This window comes from Oncorhynchus gorbuscha, linkage group LG11, assembly GCF_021184085.1.
Source record: "Oncorhynchus gorbuscha isolate QuinsamMale2020 ecotype Even-year linkage group LG11, OgorEven_v1.0, whole genome shotgun sequence".
Lineage (NCBI taxonomy): Eukaryota > Metazoa > Chordata > Actinopteri > Salmoniformes > Salmonidae > Oncorhynchus > Oncorhynchus gorbuscha.
The window spans coordinates 48,930,436-48,950,333 of record NC_060183.1 but is presented as its reverse complement, the minus strand read 5'-3'; the positions used below and the strand labels follow the sequence as shown (position 1 = coordinate 48,950,333).

The window sequence follows — 19,898 nt, the reverse complement described above, 5'->3', positions numbered from 1 at the left end:
CCCCTCTATCCATATGTGCGTCGAAACGTTGATAGTCTCCCTCACACACACAATCCATGGGGTCTGCAGTGACTTGGGCTGTTACGGTGACCGTATTACCGCTACACCTGCAGTCAGGAGTCATGAGCACAGTTAAATTCCATGTGACCGTTGAGTCACGGTAACTATAAGCTTCTCCAAAACTGTGCTCTGATGCCTCTGATGGTCATCAGTAGAATACCAAACTTGCTAACAGCCTGTTGGTCATGGCCAGTACTCTGCGCTCTATTGTCCCTAATCACTCTGAAATGAATGAAAATCAAATTGAAAATCAACGCAAACAATTCATGAGAGCTCTGGCATTCAGAGTTGGAGCGGAATAGGATAATCTATTGCGCAGCGAGAGCCAGTTCCTCATCGCTGGTTAATGCATGAAATAAAATAAGTGATCCTGTGGCACAACATTTCTATAGGATATGCAATTGCTTGCATGAGAAAACAGTTGATGAAAATAGGATCGCTTGAGCTTTCTATAGGCTAGGCCTACTATGTGTATTCTCAACTTTCCATACGGTGCATTTGGGAAAGTATTCAGACCCCTTGACTTTTTCCACAGTTACGTTACAGCCTTATTCTGAAATGGATTAAATAAAACATTTTCCCCATAAATCTACACACAATACCCCATAATGACAAAACTAAAAACAGGATTAGAAATTTTAGCAAAAAATAATTAATAAACTGAAATACCTTATTTACATAAGTATTCAGACCCTTTGATCATTCTTGAGATGTTTCTACAGCTTGATTAGAGTCCACCTTTTGATAAATTAAATTGATTGGACATGATTTGGAAAGGCACACACATCTGTATATAAGGTCCCACAGTTGACAGTGCATGTCAGAGCAGAAACCAAGCCACGAGGTCAAAGGAATTGTCCGTAGAGCTCCAAGACAGGATTGTTTTGAGGCATAGAACTGGGGAAGGGTACCAAAACATTTCTGCAGCATTGAAGGTCCAAGAACACAGTGGCCTCAATTCTTAAAATGGAATAAGTTTGGAACCTCCAAGACTTCCTAGAGCTGGCCGCCCAGCCAAACCGAGAAATCTCAGACCATGAAAAACAAGATGCTCTGGTCTGATGAAACCAAGATTGAACTCTTTGGCCTGAATGCTAAATGTTACATCTGGAGGAAACCTGGCACCATCCCTACGGTGAAGCTCGGTGGTGGCAGCGTCATGCTGTGGTGATGTTTTTCAGAGGTAGGGACTAGGAGTCGAATCAGAATCGAGGTAAAGATAAAGAAGCAAAGTACAGAGAGATCATTGATTAAAACCTGCTCCAGAGCGCTCAGGACCTCAGACTGGGGTGAAGGTTCACCTTCCAACAGGACAAGAACCCTAAGCACACAGCCGAGACAACGCAGGAGTGGCTTCGGGACAAGTCTCTCGGAATGTCCTTGAGTGGCCCAGCCAGAGCTCGGACTTGAACCCGATCGAACATCTCTGGAGAGACTTGAAAATAGATGTGCAGGGTCATTATTTGGTATTGGGTGTAAATGTCATTATGAGGGATTGTGTGTAAATGGTGAAAACATCCAATCTATTAAATAAAACACATGGAATCATGTAGTAACCATAAGTGCTACACAAATCAACATATATTTCAGATTCATCAAAGTAGCCACCCTTTGCATTTAAAGCTTTGCAGTCTTTGGCATTCTCCTCAGCTTCATGAGGAATGCTTTTTCAACAGTCTTGAAGGAGTTCCCACATATGCTGAGCACTTCATACTGTGGTCCAACTCAACCATCTCCATTGGGTTGAGGTCAGGTGATTGTAGAGGCCACCACTCTCCTTCTTGGTCAAATAGCCCTTACACAGCCTGGAGGTGTGTTTTGGGTTAATGTCCTGTTGAAAAACAAATGATAGCAAACACCAGATGAGGTGGCGTATCGCTGCAGAATGCTGTGGTAGCATTCCTGGTTAAGTGTGCCTTGAATTCTACATAAAATCACTGAGTGTCACAAGCAAAGCACCCCTACATCTCCATCCTTCACGGTGGGAACCACACATGCCGAGATAATCCATTCACCCACTCTCCGTCTCACAAAGACCAGGTGGTTGGAACCATACATTTGGACTCATCAAACCAAAATTACAGATTTCCACCAGTCTAATGTCCATATCTCATGTTTCTTGGCACAAGCAAGTCTCTTCTTATTATTGGTCTCCTTTAGTAGTGGTTTCTTTGCAGCAATTCGACCATGAAGGCCAGATTTACGCAGTCTCCTATGAACAGTTAATGTTGCGATGTGTCTGTTACTTGAACTCTGTGAAGCATTTATTTGAGCCACAATTTCTGAGGCTGGTAACTCTAATGAACTTATCCTCTGCAGCAGAGGTAACTCTGGGTCATCCTTTCTTGTTGAGGTCCTCATGAGAGCCAGTTTCATCATAGTGCTTGATGGTTTTTGCAACTGCACTTGAAGAAACTTTCAAAGTTCTTAATTTTCTGTATTGACTGATCTTCATGCCTTAAAGTAATGATGGACTGTTTTTCTCTTTGCTTATTTGAGCAGTTCTTGTCGTAATATGGACTTGGTCCATAGGGCTATCTTCTGTATACGACCCGGACCTTGTCACAACAGGTGATTGGCTAAAATGCCACAAATTAACTTTTGACAAGGCATACCTGTTAATTGAAATGCATTCCAGGTGACTACCTCATGAAGCTGGTTGAGAGAATGGCAAGAGTGTGCAATGCTGTCATCAAGGCAAAGGGTGGCTACTAAGTTGTTTAATACTTTTTTGGTTACAACACGATTCCATATGTGTGTGTTATTTCATAGTTGATGCCAACACTATTATTCAACAATGTAGAAAATAGTAAAAAGAAAAGAAAACCCCTGGAATGAGTAGGTGTCCAAACTTTTGACTGGTACTGTATATTAGTAGGCTATATGTAAAGACCAGTTTAAACTGAGAATACTGTGGCGGCATATCAAGTGTTTGTCAAATTGTGAATGAGAGACTGATGGAAGTGTTTGCAGCCTGCGAAAGAAACAGCAGAGCGCTTCCCTTTCATTAGACTTTTTCAAATCATTATGCAGCTTTAGAATGCATTAGAAATCCAAACATACAAACTTAGGCTATATCACAACTAAAGTTGCATAAATAACTCAAAACCAAACATATAGGAGGACCTGTTTCTTCCTTAACCGCTCATCACAGAATATGTGTGCGCACTCAAATTGTTTTGGGAAAAATATTATTTCCATTTTATTCAACTATGATCTATCGTATTGTTTTTAGTATACAATCATTTAAAATAATGCCACAAGAATTACATGCAAATTTTAACTGCTAAATGAACTAGTGTAGCCCACAGCGATATGGCATAGCCAGATTAGAGCCTAACATAAGGACGACTCAGAATATACTCTCCTGATCTTCGGAAACCTGCCTAAAATAAATTGATTTATTGTGATGGTGTAGACTATATTAAAATGGATGTATTAGACTATTTTTAAATGTAGATGTTCCAAAGGTCCTCATCAGTGTCTTGTAGGCTATGCATGGAAGCCAGCGATGCTTAAAGTGTTTGTTAATTAATGGTAAATTACAGATAAACCAGCAGTTATTTGAATAACAATCACCGGCTGTCATAATCTCATGACCACCACAGCCCTAGCAAGGACCACCATAGGGATGGTGAAAAGTTTCCTCCAGAAGTGGTGCTTTGCATTCAGGCCAAAGTGTTCAATCTTGGTTTCAATCATTCCAGAGAATCTTGTTTCTCATGGTCTGAGAGTCCTTTAAGTACCTTTTGGAAAACGCCAAGCGGGTTGTCATGTGTCTTTTACTGAGGAGTGGCTTCTGTCTGGCCACTCTACCATAAAGGCCTGATTGGTGGAGTGCTGCAGAGATGCTTGTCCTGGAAGGTTCTCCAGTCTCCACAGAGGAACTCTGGAGCTCTGTCAGAGTGATCCTCGGTTTATTGGTCACCTCCCTGACCACGGTCCTTCTCCCCAAATTGCTCAGTTTAGCCGGGCAGCCAGCTTCCATTGAAGAATGATTGAGATCGTGTTCTTAAAGACCTTCAATGCTGCAGACATCTTTTGGTACCTTTCCCCAGATCTGTGCCTCGACACAATCCTTTCTCTGAGCTCTACGGACAATTCCTTCGACCTCATGGCTTGGTTTTTTCCTCTGACATGCACTGTCAACTGTGGGACCTTGTATAGACAGGTGTGTGTGCCTTTCCATATCATGTCCAATCTATTTACCACAGATGGACTCTAATCAAGTTGTAGAAACATCTCAAAGATGATCAATGGAAACAGGATGCACCTGAGCTCAATTTTGAGTCTCATAGCAAAGGGTCTGAATACTTATGTAAATAATACATTTTCAAAAATGTCTACAATCCTGTTATGGCTTTGCCATTATGGGGTATTGTGTGTAGATTGAGGAGAAAATATTTTATATAAGGCTGTAAAGTCAAGGGATCTGAATACTTTGCAGAACGCACTGTAGGAATATCATTGAGTCAAGTCCATTGGCTCTATTTAACAAGGACAACAATATATACTCTATACTAATGTGATTGTGCAATCGAGGAAACACAAAGGCCACAATAATTCCCTACAAATCATGGCACCATTAAGTTTTTGATCAGACAGCAGGCTCGATCAACCAATGACGTTACTGATACCACAATTACAGTGGGGAGAACAACTCATAACTTGCAAAATCGGCAGTGTTTCCTACTTACAAAGCATGTAGAGGTCTGTAATTTTTTACCATAGGTACACTAACTGTGAGACAGAATAAAAAAAATGTGATCCAGAAAATCACATTGTATGATTTTTTAAGTAATGAATTAGCATTTTATTGCATGACATAAGTATTTGATACATCAGAAAAGCAGAACTTAATATTTGGTACAGAAACTATTTTCTATTGGGTTCAGGTCTGGAGACTGGCTAAACCACTCCAGGACCTTGAGATGCTTCTTATGGTGTCACTCCTTAGCTGCCCTGGCTGTGTGTTTCGGGTCGTTGTCATGCTGGGAGACCCAGCCACGACCCATCTTCAATGCTCTTACTAAGGGAAGGAGGTTGTTGGCCAAGATCTCACGATACATGGCCCCATCCATTCTCCCCTCAATACGGTGCAGTAGTCCTGTCCCCTTTGCAGAAAAGCATCCCCAAAGAATGATGTTTCCACCTCTATGCTTCACGGTTGGGATGGTGTTCTTGGGGTTGTATCATCCTTCTTCTTCTCCAAACACGGCGAGTGGAGTTTAGACCAAAAAGCTCTATTTTTGTCTCATCAGACCACATGACCTTCTCCCATTCCTCCTCTGGATCATCCAGATGGTCATTGGCAAACTTCAGACGGGCCTGGACATGCGCTGGCTTGAGCAGGGGGACCTTGCGTGCGCTGAAGGATTTTAATCCATTACAGCGTAGTGTTTTACTAATAGTTTTCTTTGAGACTGTGGTCCCAGCTCTCTACAGGTCATTGACCAGGTCCTGCGGTGTAGTTCTGGGCTCATGGAATGTAGGCCTACATTGAACACCACACATTGGCTGCTACTATATGCTGAATGATAGAACAGCTATTTCCATGTTAAGTGATGCATTTTGGCTATTGTTTTTATTTTTGGCCACTCTGGTAGGCCTACATTATGATCAAATAGCCACAGTAGCCTACTTGGCCACTTAAAACAGTGAATTAAAGCAGGAACAGCCTCAGTGTTCACAGGAAACACACGTCGTAAATTGCACAGGATTTTCACAAAATTCAAGTTCGCGTTCAGCAGTCCTGAAATTTGCTCAGTAACTGATTTTTTTTTTAGAAAACATTGGTTAGGCCTACATCTTATCAAAACAGGGCAACTTAAAGCGGCAATATGTAACTTTTTGGTTGAACCGACAATTCACATAGAAATGTGAGTTATATATTTGTCATTCTCATTGAAAGCAAGTCTAAGAAGCGGTACATCTGTTCTATCTTTTATTTTCAGTTTTGTACAAAGGCTATAAACAGCTGAAAATACAGAATGTTTGGTTTTGTGAAATATATATTTCACAGCGGTTTTTATATGGTACAATGATTCTCTAAACTATACATGTTTTGTCACAAACTGAAACTAGGCGAACTACTAGAATTTTAGCAACCAGGAAATGGGTGAGTGATTTGTGCATCTTTAAACCAAGCTAAGACGAATTAGCTTAACCCCAACTCTATTCAATGATGTACAATAAGAGTGTTAGAGATATAAATGTCATCCATAAAACTGCCAGTTAGTTGTTCATCCCCCCCAGCTGAACCACGTGGCATGTGTTTTTCTGCAAGTAACAAAAGGCTCAACACCGAGAAGCATATGCCTAATCTTCTCAAATTAAGTGTTGGTTGATATTTGTCCATTCTTACTATTGTGCAAATGCGTTGCATTCTTGTGATTTAATTGAGTAATTTTAATGGGTTTCAAATAGACACTTTTGTTTCAATGAATGAATTGGTAAAATGACAATGCATGGTGGTTGATGTAAGGACAAATGCACTTTCCCATGCATCTATGAAGCTGTGTTCATAACCAAATGGAAAGGTGGTATTTACCCATGTACAACTGGAAAAAAAATCAACTTGAATGCCCCTCCAACTGGTAATTACTAGTGGGAAACTATCATCCCTGAGCTGTGACTCCTTCCACATGCTGATCTCACCTACTAATGACCTTGATAACAACCTTTTCGGCAGTTAAATGCAACAAAACATTATTTATAAAAATCTCTATTAATGTGGTTTTTGAACACTATAATCTGTTTCCAAAACCACTTGCCACACACTGGTTGAAACAACGTTGTTTCCGCGTCATTTAAATCAAATTACGTTGAATTAACGTCTGTGCCCAGAGGGAGCATGATAGGTGTACTTTTAGTTTATGGTTGACACGGCTTGTTGGCCATTAGCCAATCGGCGTTCTCAACGAGTTCAAAGCACGTTAATGCCTCCATCCGGTAATTACCAACTTCCCACTTGGTTGTGAATGGAGCACGAAACGTGAAATTGTCCTGGCAACATGGCTGCCTCCATGCTCAACCGTTCTGACCTTTAAAAAGCACGGGACAGATCCCCCTAAGCGTTCGTGAAATATTTGTAAAATCCACAACAACTGATAGCTAATGAATATTAAGATATATTCACTTCTCCTGAAATTGTCACAATAGCATAATAATACCTTTAGTGTAACGCTTGCGCAACGATCCAATTGTTATGTGCATCGAATATCCGAACAATTAGTAGCAAATGTTACACTATTTCTAAATTCAACATCCACATTTTGTCACGCTGATAAAAGAGATGGTGTATACATAGTATTACTTTATGTAGCCTACATGTTCACATTATCGCCACTAGTAGCACTGGGGGGGCTTTTCCAGACTTCTAGGTGAAAGGTCGTTACAATTACTCAACAAAGTACACATTTTTTTTCTTCAACAAAGTATACATATGTTTGACAACTCAAGGCGCCGCAATGTTTCTCGGTCGCGTATAGTCCTGCAAACCACAGTTGTACCGTAGAAGTATTGTAAAATGGGGCCAACTTAAGACAGAGGTTCAGTCCGGAAAAGGGTAGGGAATACCCCCTTTTGTTTTCGTGACATGACTGTGAGTGACATGTGCTAGGCTACATGAAGGTCAAATTTGAAAAATGCTATTATCCCCCAAAAAACGTAGCATATTTAAGTGTGTATTTTGTTAATATCCACGACTGCTTGGCTACTTCAACGGTGTCTTCACCAAACAGATAAACGGAGTATTAAAATACTTACCCAAGACGTCAGCGGACCTATGCCGGGCAATGAAACAAGCGTCATCCCCGTAACACATCCCTTTCTTCAAGATCCCCTTACGAAAGTCTTTCCCAAATCCGCAGCTAGCGGTGACCAGACTGTAGTCCCGACCATCAGTTTGAGAGAGTCCGCCAAGGACAGCCCTCGCAACCAGTCTGCCATAGGAGAGTACGGATAACATTCCAAGAGCGAGCGGCCGTCTCTACCTGCCGAGACCTTCTCTCCACTTTCGACGTCCCGTGTCTACTTTTGGAGACTATTCTTCCAACATTCGTTTTGGATAATTCTGCCACTGAATAAAACGCACGAGTCAGTAGACCGATAACACAATCGTAAAACTGGTCGCCGGCGTTTGTCCAATTCTTTATAGGGTGAAATTGCACAATTTGCACTGGTTCTTTAAGTTTTGGTGGATTTCATTGACACGGGTCCTCCGGTGTGCACCATCCTTGCCGACATGTTTCCACAGTCACACACAAATACACCCGAAACACAGCTCAATACTGGTCCTCCAGTCTTGTGATTCGTTTGCCCGACGTCACAACTAATGCGCACGCAAATGCAGGCTCTCCCTGCTCTCGGTAGCAAATCCATTTTAGGAGAGTTGCGCTTTATTTACTTGTCAGGAACACCGGGAGTTCAGACCCTCTGTTAAAGCCTACATCAGTGCTTCGTGCGCCGAGTAGTTTGAATTGCAAAACAAAGCCATCATTGAACTCCTTGCCTAATTAGACGAAAGGCACATTTCAAGCGACTTTATGTATGACCTGGATAGATGGCAGCATTCGTGCAAAACTGAAAGCCACTGCATTTAATCATTGCAAGGAGACTGGGAAATGGATGTGTAGCCTACAAACAGACCAGTTGCGACCTCCAGCAATCAAAGAGGAAAAACGACATTACAGGGACAAGGTGGAGTCGCAATTCAAAGGCTCAGATACAAGGCGTAGGCTGAGGCAGGGACTCCATACGGATTTACAACGGGAAAGCCAGCGCCTCGCGCCGAGCGAGCTAAACACCTTCTTCGCCCTCTTCGAGGAAAACAGCATTGTGCCCCCGACGAAGTCGTCCGCATGTTTCCCAGCCGAAACAGTTCGTAGAGTTTGTGCATATATTATAACGATGTTTTGGACTTCGGTGAGTTTTTCGAGTCGAAGTCTACGCCCCTTCGTTGGTGATTGGTCAACAATAGGGATTCTTCAATAAAGTATTTATCATTCAAGGAGAGATCAGTCAGTTCGATGCACGAATAAGATCTATTTTTCAAAACGTGAAAATTAATGACAGAGTTACTTTTTCTGTGAAATGTATTTTATTTCAGCTTATGAAACATGGGTCCAACACTTTACATGTTGCGTTTGTAGAAGTTTGCTGATGTGAACGTTGTGAACAGAGAGCTACCAGTCAAAAGTTTGGACACACAAACTCATTCAAGGGTTTTTCTTTATTTGGACTATTTTCTACATTGTAGAATAACAGTGAAGACATCAAAACTATGAAATAACATATGGAATCAGGTTGTAACCCAAAAAGTGTTAACAAATCCAAATATATTTCAGATTCTATAAAGTAGCCACATTTTGCTTTCATGAGAACTTCAAATCAAAGTTTATTTGTCACGTGTGCTGAATACAACAGGTATTACAGTGAAATGCTTACTTACAGGCTCTAACCAATGGTACAAAAAAGGTATTAGGTGAACAATAGGTAAGTAAAGAAATAAAAATAACAGTAGAAAGACAGTGAAAAACAGTAGCGAGGCTATAAAAGTAGCAAGGCTACATACAGACACCGGTTAGTCAGGCTGATTGAGGTAGTATGTACATGTAAATATGGTTAAAGTCACTATGCATATTTGATGAACAGAGAGTAGCAGTAGCGTAAAGAGGGGTTGGCGGGTAGTGGGTGGCGGGACACAATGCAGATAGTCCGGTTAGCCAATGTGCGGGAGCACTGGCTGGTCGGGCCAATTGAGGTAGCATGTACATATGTTCATGAATGTAAAGTTAAAGTGACTATGCATGTATGATAAACAGAGAGTAGCAGCAGCATAAAAGAGGGGTTGGGGGGTGGGCACACAATGCAAATAGTCCAGGTAGCCATTTAATTACTTGTTCAGGAGTCTTATGGCTTGGTGGTAACTGTTGAGAAGCCTTTTTTTCCTAGACATGGCACTCCGGTACCGCTTGCCATGCGGTAGTAGAGAGAACAGTCTATGACTGGGGTGGCTGGGCTCTTTGACAATTTTTAGGGCCTTCCTCTGACACCGCCTGGTGTAGTGGTCCTGGATGGCAGGCAGCTTAGACCTAGTGATGTGCTGGGCCGTACGCACTACCCTCTGTAATGCCTTGCGGTTGGAGGCCGAGCAATTGCCGTACCAGGCAGTGATGCAACTAGTCAGGATGCTCTCGATGTTGCAGCTGTAGAACCCTTTGAGGATCTCAGGACCCATGCCAAATATTTTTAGTTTCCTGAGGGGGAATAGGCTTTGTCATGCCCTCTTCACTATCTTGGTGTGTTTGGACCATTCTAGTTTGTTGGTGATGTGGACACCAAGGACCTTGAAGCTCTCAACCTGCTCCACTACAGCCCCGTCAATGAGAATGGGGGTGTGCTCGGTCCTCCCTTTCCTTTAGTCCACAATCATCTCCTTAGTCTTGGTTACATTGAGGGATGGGCTGTTATTCTGGCACCATCCGGCCAGGTCTCTGATCTCCTCCCTATAGGCTGTCTTGTCGTTGTTGGTGAACAGGCTTACCACTGTTGTGTTGTCTGCAAACTAAATGATGGTGTTGGAGTCGTGCCTGGCCATGCAGTCGTGGGTGAACAGGGAGTACAGGAGGGGACTGAGCACTCACCCCTGGGGGGTTCCAGTGTTGAGGATCAGCGTAGCAGATGTTTTGTTATCTAACCTCACCACCTGTGGGCGGCCCATCCGGAAGTCCAGGATCCAGTTGCAGAGGGAGGTGTTTAGTCCCAGGATCCTTAGCTTAGTGATGAGCTTTGAGGGTACTATGGTGTTGAACGCTGAGTTGCAGTCAATGAATAGCATTCTCACATAAGTGTTCCTTTTGTCCAGGTGGGAAAGGGCAGAGTGGAGTGCCATAGAGATTGCATCATCAACACCATTATCCCAGAAACCCTAGACCCACTCCAATTCGCATATCGCTCAAACAGATCACCCACAGCCTTTCAAAGCACTTCATGGCTATGGACTTGAGTGCTACAGGTCTGTAGTCATTTAGGCAGGTTGTCTTTGTGTTCTTGGGCACAGGGACTATGGTGGTCTGCTTGAAACATGTTGGTATTACAGACTCAGTCAGGGACATGTTGAAAATGTCAGGGAAGAGACCTGCCAGTTGATCAGCACATGCCCGGAGCACAAGTCCTGGTAATCCGTCTGGCCCTGCAGCCTTGTGAATGTTGACCTGTTTAAAGGTTTTACTCACGTCGGCTACGGAGAGCGTGATCACACAGTCATCTGGAACAGCTGACGCTCTCATGCATGCCTCAGTGTTGCTTGCCTCGAAGCGAGCATAGAAGTGATTTAGCTCGTCTGGTAGGCTCGTTTCACTGGGCAGCTCACGGCTGTACATCCCTTTGTAGTCTGTAATGGTTCGCAAGCCCTGCCACATAAGACGAGCGTCAGAGCCGGTGTAGTATGATTCAATCTTAGCCCTGTATTGATGCTTTGCCTGTTTGATGGTTCATCGCAGGGCATAGCAGGATTTCTTGTAAACATCCGGGTTAGAGTCCCGCACCTACCCTTTAGCACAGTGCGAATGTTGCCTGTAATCCATGGGTTCTGGTTGGGGTATGTACGTACAGTCACTGTGGGGATGACGTCCTCTGTGTACTTATTGATAAAGCCAGTGACTGATGTGGTGTTCTCCTCAATGCCATCGGAAGAATCCCGGAACTTTGCACACTCTTGGCATTCTCTCAATCAGCTTCATCAGGAATGCTTTTCCAACAGTCTTGAAGGAGTTCCCACATATGCTGAGCACTTGTTGGCTGCTTTTCCTTCACTCTGCGGTCCAACTTATCCCAAACCATCTCAATTGGGTTGAGGTTGGGTGATTGTAGAGGCAAGGTCATCTGATGCAGCACTCCATCACTCTCCTTCTTGTTTTTTTTCTCCAGATTGACTGATCTTCATGCCTTAAAGTAATGATGGACTGTCATTTTCTCTATGCTTATTTGAGCTGTTCTTGCCATAATATGGACTTGATCATTACTAAATAGGGCTATCTTCTGTATACCACCTCTACCTTGTAACAACACAACTGATGGGCTCAAATGCATTAAGAAGGAAAGAAATTCCAAAATGTACCCTTAACCAGGCACACCTGTTAATTGAAATGCATTCCTGGTAACTACCTCATTAAGCTGGTTGAGAGAGTGCCAAGAATGTGCAGAGCTGTCATCAAGGCAAAGGGTGGCTACTTTGAAGAATCTCAAATATAAAATATATTTAGATTTGTTTAACACCTTTTTGGTTTCTACATGACTCCATATGTGTTTTTTCATAGTTTTTATGTCATCACCGTTATTCTACAATGTAGAAAATAGTCAAAAAATAAATAAAGATAAACCCTTGAATGAGTAGGTGTGTCCAAACGTTTGACTGGTCCTGTATGCATATACATACATTATATGTATATATATTTATAGTCCAGTCTCTGACATTGCTTGTCCTGATATTTCTTAATTTTTCTGGATTATGTGTGTAGGAGGCCTATTGTGTTTTTATTTTACTATTTCTATTGCTAGGTATTACTGCAATGTTGGAGCTAGAAACACAATCATTTCGCTGTACCTGCGATAACATTTCCAAATCTGTGTACACGACCAATAGAATTTGTTTTGATTTTAATTTGATTTGAATAATTCCTGAACACAAACATATACATCCATTTGTCCCCACCTGGTGTTCACAACATGTCAACTTTGGATAGCAGTTGTTTTGAGTTCCACTGTGATTTTGTATCACTTCTCTTTGTATGACACATACAGGCTACAGTAGCAGGCCAATGGAAAGTCCCTGAGTGGGGACAATGAGTAATATCCGTAGTGGGTGTTGTTGGAAAAAGTGTAGCAGTATGGCAATAAATTGAGTAAGCATTCCTATAAGAAGTTGTTAGCACTAAAATGGTTGAATGCATTGGACATTAGCTGAATCATGCATTGGAAGCAAATGGGATTTGCGCGTAAATTCACATTACAGCGGATTTCAAATTGATTGCTTAGCCTAGCCTAAATGTTGATCAAATATAGAGTGAACTGAAGTCTGTATTAAATGGCTTATAACAGGGACAGAATGTGTTAATATTGTCACCGCCATGAGTGCCATGACAGGGACGAATAGACTATGTGCGGTGATCCATGATAAATAGATCCCTCCCTTCTGGATGAAAGCAGTGAGTGAATGACAGAATCATAACAGAAACAGTTAGATTGAAAACACTACTTTCTTCAAAAGGAACAGAATCGTCTCGAATCAGCAAGGGTATGTTATTTTACGATATTCCCATTCGTTGTAAATAAGTAGCAGGTGACATACAGCCTGTCGTGCATAAAAGCGCTATAGCGCAATTTTATTGAATAAAACCGTATTATAATATGCAAATAACGGGTCCGCTTCCAAAAAAATTGAACTGCGTGAATAGCCTAATATTCCTTCATGCTCCAGTTATATCTGAGGTAAAAGAGATTACATATTGTATATACATAAAACAGCCAAGTACATCTTCCAGTGGATATTTGTTGTCTTTTATGGCACCGTGGTAGCCAATTTGATTACATTTAGCCTACTGATTAGCTTGAAATAAAAGCCGAAAAATATAAATTCTTTAGAAACTATTATTTTTCTTCACAAAGGTAGTGGACTGGGCCTTTACTAGTCCGGTATTAGCGGACCTATATATCCGTCAGTAACACCTGCGATTTTTCTTTCAGCAACCCCCCTTCAAACATCTTCCCGCAGCTATGTTATTTTCTGTTACTTTAAGGAGAATATTGTAAACATTTTTTCTGGAAACAACACAGTAGGCTTATACATATAATTAAGCAAATACATTTTACTGTCAGCGAGCTCAGTTTTAAATAAAAACAGAAATAAGGGAATAAGGCTTCAGAAAGATTATTGGACTAACAGGCTGACCACACCGCTCGGGTCGCGTGCCCGAGCTTTGCAAAATAAATGTAGAAATCTATGTTATTCAATTATTGCACCCACACAGCTCGCCGTGTCAAAGAGTGTCTGCACTGCCAAGGGCTAAAATAGTCCTTTCTATTTCTGACGCAGATAGCCTGCAAGTCCTGCCTCTCCCATCTCCTCATTGGTTTATAGAAGCAGGTACCCACGTCCTATCTCAACATTGGTTTGTGGGTGATTGAAAGATGAACCTGTTGCCGGTTGTCTGGTAATACTATGAAAGTTTAGATGCCAATCACCATATAAATTCAAAGATGAAAAAGCCTGGAAGGAGGAGAGATGACTAGAAATGATTCGGTTGACCGTTTTATGTGTGTATCAATTGTCCGAGTAGAGAACCTTGTGCATTTCAGGTAAAATAACAACCTAATGTTTATATCCCAGGACAAATTAGCAAGCAACAGCAAGCTAGCTAAATAGGACAAATTAGCTAGCAAGTGCAAGCTAACTAGCTAAATTGCCATAAATGTTTAATGCTTTTCGACCTGTCCCCAAATGAATGTCATTGGTTCAGAGTTTGTTTTGATATTTTAACCTGCGTGTCGTGATCACGTTTGGTGTAGGGGGACAAAATAAATCTATGCCCGATGTGGCGCACACGCGCAGCCGGTTTGGGTTCTGTGTTAGTCCAAATATGTAAATGACTCCATAATCTTTTCCCCCAGGGCATTCATCATGGGGAAGCTATGTGAGCTGGCCTTTGTGTCTCTGGCCCTCCTAGCTCTACTTCATACTGACTCTACATGGGCCAAGAGAAGTGTCAGCAGTAGCAGCAGCAAAAAGTCTTCATCCGACAACAGGGGTTCAGAAAAAAAGCCATCAAAAACATCAAACACGCAGACAGGAAGCTACCCCAGACAACCACAGAGCCCCAACAGGAACCCCAACTCATACCCAGCAGGAGGTAGTTATCCAGGGAGAGGTACCAATCAGAACCAGAACCCAGCCGGTGGATACCCTGCTGCAGGTGGATACCCTGCTGCAGGTGGCTATCCTGCTGCAGGCGGCTATCCTGCTGCAGGTGGCTATCCTGCTGCAGGTGGCTACCCCAACCAGCAGTATCCAGGCAGAGCCAATCCTGGGGGAAATCCAAACCAGAACCCTGTAGCTGGAGGATACCCAGCTGCTGGTGGCTATCCCAACCAGCAGTATCCAGGCCGGGCAAATCCTGGGAGTTATCCAAAACAGATTCCAGCAGCGGGTGGTTACCCTGCAGCAGGAGGCTACCCCAACCAGAACCCAGGGAGAGGAGGAGTCAACCCGGGATACCCAGCTGAAGGTTACCCAGTAAGAGGGGGAAATACTGGCTGGGGGCAGGCAGGGGGCTACCCTGGTAGAGGGATGGGAGGAGGTTACCAACCCAACTGGAACCCAAACAATAAGATCCTCAGTCCTCGCTATGGTTATGGAGGTGGGCATGGGGGTATGGGAGGTGGCTCTCCATTCTCACGCTCAGTTCAGAATATGGGGCACTACCCATCTACTCAGTCCAAGGGCTTTGCTAAGAAGGCTCTTATGGCTGCAGGGGTTGGGGCCGTGGCAGGTATGGCAGTAGGCTATGGCCTTGGGCGTTTCCCCCGCCCACATTTCAACTTCCGCAACCCTCAGGAGGAGCAGTCCTACAACAACTACATGTACAGCAAATACGGTGAACGCTCCACAGATGAAAACGACTATGGCTGGGACTATACCTACAAAGTACCACCGCGGGCAGAGTCCTACGACAGCTTCATGGATACCTGCATGAAGAGGAACGACCTTCTGCAGGATCAGGGCAGCGACTCCCAGGCCACACCTAACAACCAGAGGAACAACCCCCAGGAAGCCAACAGCCAGAGCCTGCCCATCACTCCTGAGGTGGGAAACAGCAGTCCAGCTAGCAACCAGGAGGGAACAGACACAGTGAAGCCCCTCACCCCAGCCTCTGTGGAGATAGCTGGAGAGGATACGGGTAAGGAGGAGGATGACAGCCTCACAGTGAGCATTGAGGAGATTGGCTACACTGCATTGGTGGAGCAGCTGAAGAACCGTAAGTGTGTGGAGCTGTACATGAACTACTCTGAGCGTTTCCTGGAGAAGCAGACAGCTGAACGTAGCAGCGACAGCAACAACAACAACAACAACAAGTATGAGAACAGTCGCAGTAACCTCCTTAGCCAGGGGCTGGTACAGCTGATAACCACCTTCCTCATGGTCCTGAGCAGCACTCTCCTGCTGCAGTAAGACAGGAACACATAGCCATGTCCCAGTTGTATGGAATAGCTTCATTTCCTAGTCACCCCTCCTCAATATGACACTGATTTCTTGTGAGTATAGGTTAATTAAACAAGGTGTAGGTGGAGATATAACCAATCCTTTAACTAATCTGTGGTCATGAAGGAAAGGGGACAAGGAAAGGAAGCCAGTGGAAAATAACTTCCAGTGAACTTCCAGCAAAATGAGGACCAATAAAAATATGTACTGTAGGGGGTACTCGAGGACCGGAGTTGGGAACCACTGATGTACATGATTCTTCACATGGTATTTGTACTTTAAGTGTTCGATATCTCAACACTATTTCTAAAATAAACCGAAACCATCTGTCCTGCTTGTCTCTTACAGCTTAGTTCAGTCTCCTGCTAAATATGGAATAACAGCATTTTGTCTTAAGTCCAAAACCATGAGTCAGTCGTGTAGACAAAGGGGAAGTATAAAAGCAAAAGTAGCAAGTCTCATCAGTACACCATATGCCTTTAATTAAATGCAGATACACTAGATAAACAAACATTATTACAGCACTTTTTTGCCACCATATAAGGTACTATCATCCGATTAGGGGTTCAGTGTCTTTTTGCCAAAGTGGTTCCACAGAAAGCACAGACAAGCATTATGTTGACCGTTTGTCATATTAAATCAATTTTATTCATGCATTTCCGTGTGCGTTATACATTTTTGTTGTAGCCCTGGATAAACATAACAGATTCAACTCATTGAGGGCCTGATGATTAGTTGACAAGTTGAAACAGGTGTGCTTTTCTGGGGCTACAATAAAAATGTGTACTGTTGGGGCTATTAGAGGACCGGAGTTTGGATCCACTGCTTTACATAATAGTTCACATGATATTTGAATTTGTACTCTAAATGTTCGATCTTATGTGGTCTGCAGTATTTGGTTTTAAAAGTTGCCTGTTTTGTAAATACTTATAATAATTAAGTAGGGAATGGTCAGAGGTTTGTTATTAATCAATCCCTATTTCTGTTCCTATTTTTCTTTTGTGCTCTCTTGTCCCATCTCTCTACCTCCCCATCTAGTCTTCCTCTTCATGTCCTCCTGTCCCCTGGTTATCAGAAGTGCACTTATTTCTCTTGGCGAATGGATATAAATGACTCTTCTTTTTCCTTTTTTTTCAAGGATGTATTTAGTGATTAACTCATTTATATTGGTTTTAACATAGAGAACAACATGCATTGTTTGAATGTGTCTTTAAAATAACCACTTTGTCATGCTCAAACTCAATGGGGAATTTTACCATTAACTTGCTGAAATGACTGATGTCTTCTTCCATTTCCCAAGTACAGAATGACCAAAAACAAATAAAAATAAAAACAATCGCACTTCCTTTTGTGCTCATTGAAAATGTGCGGTCATTCTCGTCTAGGAAAACATGAGGGCAGTTACCATAATTATCTCACAGAGCACATATAAGCTTTTAAAGACATATGTTACTAGGAAACTAGTTGCCTCAGGGAAATTGCTACAGAACAGTCATTACTGAGTGAGGAAATCGAACAGACATGGTTTGTGCCTGCCAGTTGGCAGCGTTACCATTCCCATACTGTGAAATGAATAATGATAATTAAGCTATCTTTACAACAGAGCACAAATACCTAAACTCATCTCATTCACTAAAAATATGTATTTGATTTTGAACGGAATACTACGCCTATTATTAATTTAAAGCAATTTTTTTGTGTTTCTGTGATAAGAAAAAAAAACTTCCAATATTTTTCCAATATTTGCTGAAGCCTGGCACACAATGCTTGTACTTGAAGTACTATACTGTTGAGTTTATTTTCAAGTATTTTAATCCAAATGCAGAGGGAAGGCCTTTTCATCTCTTATTTACTGATCCCCTCCCCTATACTTATCCATGTCCCTATATGGTCCTGAACTTAACTACTGCCACATGCATAATAATTAACATTAACATAATAAAGCAACTCACAGAAACAGATATACAACTCTAGACCAAATGAAGAGACCACTGCAAAATGATCAGTTTCTCTGGTTGTACTATTTATAGGTATTTGTTTGGGTAAAATGAACATTTTTTGTTTAATTCTATAAACTACTGACAACATTTCTCCCAAATTCCAGATAAAAATATTGTCATTTAGAGCACTTATTTGCAGAAAATGACAACTTGTCAAAATAATAAAACAGATGCAGTGTTGTCAGACCAAAATAATGTGGCTTGTAGGCCTCCCCAGGTCTCACACCCACTGTGAAATTTGGTCAATCAAGGTGTGAATGGAGGACCACCAGATCAAGACCCTGTCATGGCCAGCCCAATCTCCAGACCTGAATCCCATTGAAAACCTCTGGACTGTGATCAATCCGAGCTGCTTGAATGTTTTGTGCCAGGAGAGGTATAAAGTCACCCAACATCAATGTGAAAGACTGGTGGAGAGCATGCCAAGACACATGAAAGCTGTGATTGAATATCAGGTTTATTCCACCAAATATTGACTTCTGAACTCTTCCAAACTTTATTTTACTCGGCAAGTCAGTTAAGAACAAATTCTTATTTTCAACGACAGCCTAGGAACAGGGGGTTAACCGCCTGTTCAGGGGCAGAACAGGTCAGGGGTTTGAACTTGCAACCTTTTGGTTACTAGTTCAACGCTCTAACCACTAGGCTACCCTGTCACCCCAAAGTTGAAACATTAGTATGGTGTTGTTTTAAAATTAATATGAACTTATTTCCTTTGCATTATTCGAGGTCTTACAACACTGCTTCTTTTTTGTTATTTTGACCAGTTGTCATTTTCTGCAAATAAATGCTCTAAATGACAATATTTTTATCTGGAATTTGGGAGAAATGTTGTCAGTAGTTTATAGAATAAAATTAAAATGTTCATTTTCCCCAAACAAATACAGTGGGGCAAAAAAAGCATTTAGTCAGCCACCAATTGTGCAAGTTCTCCCACTTAAAAAGATGAGAGAGAGGCCTGTAATTTTCATCATAGGTACACTTAAACTATGACAGACAAAATGAGAAAAAAAATCCTGAAAATCACTTTGTAGCATTTTTAATGAATGAATTTGCAAATTATGGTGGAAAATAAGTATTTGATCAATAACAAAAGTTTATCTCAATACTTTGTTATATACCCTTTGTTGGCAATGACAGAGGTCAAACGTTTTCTGTAAGTCTTCACAAGTTTTTCACACACTGTTGCTGGTATTTTGGCCCATTCCTCCATGGAGATCTCCTCTAGAGCAGTGATGTTTTGGGGCTGTTGCTGGGCAACACAGACTTTCAACTCCCTCCAAAGATTTTCTATGGGGTTGAGATCTGGAGACTGGCTAGGCCACTCCAGGACCTTGAAATGCTTCTTACGAAGCCACTCCTTCGTTGCCTGGGCGGTGTGTTTAGGATCATTGTCGTGCTGAAAGACCCTGTCTTTCATTTACCAAATGATGAGAGAGCAAATCACACACCAGTCAGAGTTATGCTACATATTCACCTTTAATAATAATTAAGCTTTTGCAATAGCATTTTGACTTTCAACAGTTCAGTATCTCTAATGAAAAGTTGAGAGTAGTCAACATAATGGCAACTGGGATCCT

At 42.1% G+C, this 19,898-nt stretch overlaps 2 protein-coding genes across 4 annotated transcripts in view; one reads left to right on the top strand and one right to left on the bottom strand.

Annotated features, from left to right (window-relative positions):
• LOC124048837 (protein phosphatase PTC7 homolog) overlaps positions 1-8,939 on the bottom strand; it is a 28,253-nt gene extending 19,314 nt beyond the window's left edge. Inside the window, exon 1 of the mRNA XM_046369954.1 lies at positions 7,828-8,939. Coding sequence (XP_046225910.1) covers positions 7,828-8,029 — 202 coding nt within the window. The 5' untranslated portion in view covers positions 8,030-8,939. The remainder of the gene's footprint in view (positions 1-7,827) is intronic.
• Positions 7,467-19,490, top strand: LOC124048832 (FHA domain-containing protein FhaA-like). 3 transcript variants are annotated; one of them, XM_046369950.1, is made up of 2 exons: positions 7,467-8,940; positions 14,731-19,490. In XM_046369950.1, exon 2 carries the CDS (start codon positions 14,741-14,743, stop codon positions 16,286-16,288), a length of 1,548 nt encoding a protein of 515 aa, XP_046225906.1. In that variant the 5' UTR covers positions 7,467-8,940; positions 14,731-14,740; the 3' UTR covers positions 16,289-19,490. The 3 variants fall into 3 exon arrangements, with proteins under 3 accessions (XP_046225906.1, XP_046225905.1, XP_046225904.1); XM_046369949.1 differs by having other exon boundaries at positions 7,467-8,985; XM_046369948.1 differs by lacking the exon at positions 7,467-8,940 and adding an exon at positions 12,472-13,357.
• Positions 19,491-19,898: the final 408 nt, after the last annotated feature.

Coding starts and splice junctions, on each gene's coding strand:
- LOC124048832 (XM_046369950.1), top strand. CDS start 14,741: ATGGGGAAGCTATGTGAGCTGGCCTTTGTGTCTCTGGCCCTCCTAGCT.